This window comes from Sinocyclocheilus anshuiensis, unplaced genomic scaffold, assembly GCF_001515605.1.
Source record: "Sinocyclocheilus anshuiensis isolate Anshui unplaced genomic scaffold, SAMN03320099.WGS_v1.1 scaffold4, whole genome shotgun sequence".
Taxonomy (NCBI): Eukaryota; Metazoa; Chordata; class Actinopteri; order Cypriniformes; family Cyprinidae; genus Sinocyclocheilus; species Sinocyclocheilus anshuiensis.
In genome coordinates, this window is record NW_015554075.1 from 987,456 (window position 1) to 991,431 (window position 3,976).

The following is a 3,976-nucleotide window of genomic DNA, read 5'->3' on the forward strand; positions in this document are numbered from 1 at the left end:
GCCTTACTTTAGCCCGATTCACAACGGTTAGTTTATAATAATGTTTTCTAATTTGAATGGTACGGGTAGGTTTTCGTGGGAAATTCCAGCATGGCACTGCGTCCTTACGTCACTTCTGTAAACATAAAGAAGTTGTCCCGGCTACTAGGCTATCACATGTGAGGATCCTGCAGGTGACGGATCGTTTATAGCCTTTTCTCACAGCAACTAGAATAATTAGATGTATCATTTTGATGGAGGATTGTAATCCAGAAAGGATTATGTGTTCATGAAACACATGTGACATAAAGGATTATGTGTTTATGAAACACATGTGAATGAAATGAAATTATATTCCAGTTATAAATGTGCTTCTGATTACAGATAGATTAGATTAGACTGTGCAGAAATTTAAATCTACAGGCTAATACACACTATACTCATAGTCACCAATACTGATGTTGTTAACATTAATCATTTGAGAATAAAGTATAACAATAATAATAATTTGAACGGTTTGATGTGATGTGAGCTAACCGATCTTTAGATTTAATCACCATTGGTAGCGAGATTTATTGTAATGCTTTTTTCCTCAGTTGGTCAGAACAAACGTGGCAGACTTGTTACTTACTTGTTCAGATGACAATATATGGTGAAAATTCTTATTTGGGTTATATTCCAAGATGTAGGCTGGAATCTGTGATTGCGAAGTACAGTAAATATCCACACTGGTGCAGTGTCTGACTGCCACACATACTCTTCAAAACATTAGATTCATCCGCGCTGGAGCCGCGCCCACTCACAACCCACGCAAGCTAGATAATTCCGCACACAGCTGCAATTCCAGGTTTTCAAACAGATGGCGACAAAGAGGCAAAACTTACAGACTGCAGCTTTAATTATTTTAAATAACGAAAATGTTTGAATGATTTTGGGTTTAGCTTACTATAATAATCCTGGTTCTGTACTTTTTTGTTTCCAATAACAAAAATATATCTAAACATTATTTTTTTAAAAACTATATAGTTTCTTGCAGGGTATATACAGGAATCATGGAGTTAAATTTAATACCTTTTAAGACCTTTTTTAAGACTCTTTCCATACATTTTAAGACCTCATCGCCACTCCAAGTTTTAACCGGTTACATCGGCGACACTTTAACTTACATTTATTATATATTGATTGTAAGATAGCACAACTAAATAGACGTACTTTGTGATAACTCCTTATCAATACAACATAATTCAGAAGGGGGGAACGAAGCACAAGAGAATTGAGTGACTAACCAATGCAACCCAAGAAACCAATAAAGACCAATAAACAAAACAACTGACAAAACTTATTGAGGAGGGAAAATAAAGCACTCCGAGCTAACGGGGCAAAGAGTTCATGCAGTATATTCAAAAGATGTATTTGTCACATCAACTCTTATAACTGTCTGCAAACCATAGCTGTTTTGTGGAACACTTGTCATGTCAAACATCTGACTGATCAGACAGTTTACCTGTGATTACGGAGTGCTTGATTTGATGTAGACTTGACAGAGTGTCAGTACTGCACCTGATCATGTCTGAATGATCATGGAAGGTAAAATAATGATCACAACTATTACATCATTTTAATTGTGCATGCCCAAGCCCATGCCAGTAAAAAAAACAGCCCAAAGTAGCGCAATTACCATGTCCCAAATATAAAAATGTCATTTCCATCCCTAAAATACATATCTTACCGTCACTGTTATGCACATTTATCATAAACACAGCTCAAATGCTTCCTACTAGTGTGGCCCAAAACATTTAGCACAGTTTTATTACAGGTAGAATGCAAAATGTTTCAGTACAAGCATTTCAACCAAATGTAATTTATGCAATATTTCAAACCTTTAACCTTCTGGGGGAAATCAACCCATGGCAACAGTTTAAAAGCAGTCCAATTTTATGGAAAAACAACAACAACCCTGCATCCAACACGAGCTGCAGAAGTCAGATTTGACTGATCACGGGTCAAAAGTAAGGAGAGATAACTGACAAGATGTTGGAGGATTTGCTCCTCAACAGCTCCTGAGCTCATTGACAAATATATTTTATCGTAAGATGTGCTCCCTTTACACAGTGCGCGCCTGCCACGCCAGATCGCGAAATCGAAAGTGAAAGTGAACTGCGACTGTGAGCGCTCATTCAAAGGGGATTTAAATACCCCACATATTGATAGCGGCGCCCAGATGTGCGAAATTATATACAATATTAGAATGTTTTAATACTTTTTAAGGGCCTTAATTTTCTCTAAATTGATTTATCAAATTTTAATACATTTAAAAGACCCCGCGGACACCCTGTCTTGAGAAGAAAAATATTAGCAAATTGTTTTTCTTGTTTTAAGCATAAACCTCAATAAAATGTATTTATTTATTTATTTGCAAAAAATTATTTGTATTTGCCATAAGAAAACTAAACTTGATAGAAAGACATATTATGTGAAAATAAGTCTTAATATCTTCAGAAATAAACTTGCATCTCAAGTAAATATCTTGTTTCAAATATGTTTTGATATTTTTACTGAAAAACAAGACAAAATAATGATTTTTCTGTGTGAATACCATGGCATTTTATATACAGTAGTCCTTTCCAGCAGGATTCTACTTTTTAACCTTAAGTGCTTCCTGAGGAACTGAGATGAGTCAAACTGATGTGCGTGGTTGAAGCAGGCAAGTTTAGCTCACCTGTGAGGCTGACTCAAACGTGACAGATTATCATGCGAGAGCTGGTGGGTGGCAGTTTAGCTCACCTGTGAGAGAAGGAGTTTTTGGACAGGTTAAAGTAGGAGAGATCGGCACAGCAGCCCCGCAGCAGAGCTCCAAATAACTGAGAGGAAATGGAAAGAGGACACAGAAAACAGAGAGGAAAAAATAGAGAGTGAGGGAAGGAGAGTGGCAGCAAAAGAATGACTAACATTAGTATAATTCTGCAATTTAGGACCATTAAATGTGACAGAAATATCAATATAAAATCAGAGACAAATTGTTGTCTCGCATCCTGGGTGCAATGACATAAATCATGGCGAGTAAAAAGCAGTTTGGCAATAACAAATTCAGAAGGATGAGACACACTGTCAACTCACTGAGTCTACGGTACAGTCAGTGCCTGACAGGTCCAAATGCACCAGGCAGTTCGGCTGTGCCAGGAACAGGTACAGATTCTACAATTAAGAAGAGTATTGAGGCTGTTAATAGCAGTGTGTATGTGTGTATTGTGTGCCTGTCTCTGTATGTGTGAGTTATTTTCAGCAGCTGTGTGTTGGTCCTCACAAAGACAGCAAAACCCCAAAAAACTTTGTGAGAAGCTGCCTAATGGTCCCAGTGATGAAGACAATGCTTTATTATCTGAATACATAATCTAGATAATCTAAATACATGTATTTTAATTTAAAAATATACATATTTTTGTCAAATATTTTGTATAGCCTTACATAACAAAAATATGTAAATATATAAATATCTGTATTTAATGCTGCAGTTCAACTCTAAGCACTACAAACAAAAATATGTAAATATATAAATATCGTCTAGGTTACTTGTGTAACCCTCGTTCCCTGAAGGAGGGAACGGAGACGTATGAGCGCTGCTTCAGCGTGCTGTAAGCCCAGGCACAAGAGGCAGCGATCATGACCATCAGATGAAGCCAGGAAACGACCACATCCAGAAACGCACGAGCGGGAAGCCATCTTTAAAAAGACGCCCGTCGCTCGTGAAGCTCTTTTAGAAATTGTCTCTTTTAGAAGGAAAACACTCTTTTAGAGAGAGCGCTGAAGCGCCCAGGGGAGGTCGCGGCGAGACCGCAGAATGGAAGCTGCAGCTCGCTGAGGTTTCAGCAGCCTGGATGGCAACCCCCGCTGATACGCCGTCACACCGACGCCAGCTGTTTCTCTACAACACTCGCGGAGATTCGTCCTGTAGAAGGCTCGGCTCCGAAGCGAAAAGCTGATGTGCGTTTGCACGCGC

At 38.3% G+C, this 3,976-nt stretch overlaps 1 protein-coding gene across 1 annotated transcript in view; it reads right to left on the bottom strand.

The window, feature by feature from the left end:
- The window catches only part of LOC107668915 (leucine-rich repeat-containing protein 16B-like), a 65,357-nt gene that overhangs the window by 32,037 nt on the left and 29,344 nt on the right, over positions 1-3,976 (bottom strand). The window contains 2 exon segments of the mRNA XM_016460973.1: positions 2,764-2,840; positions 3,097-3,174. Coding sequence (XP_016316459.1) covers positions 2,764-2,840; positions 3,097-3,174 — 155 coding nt within the window.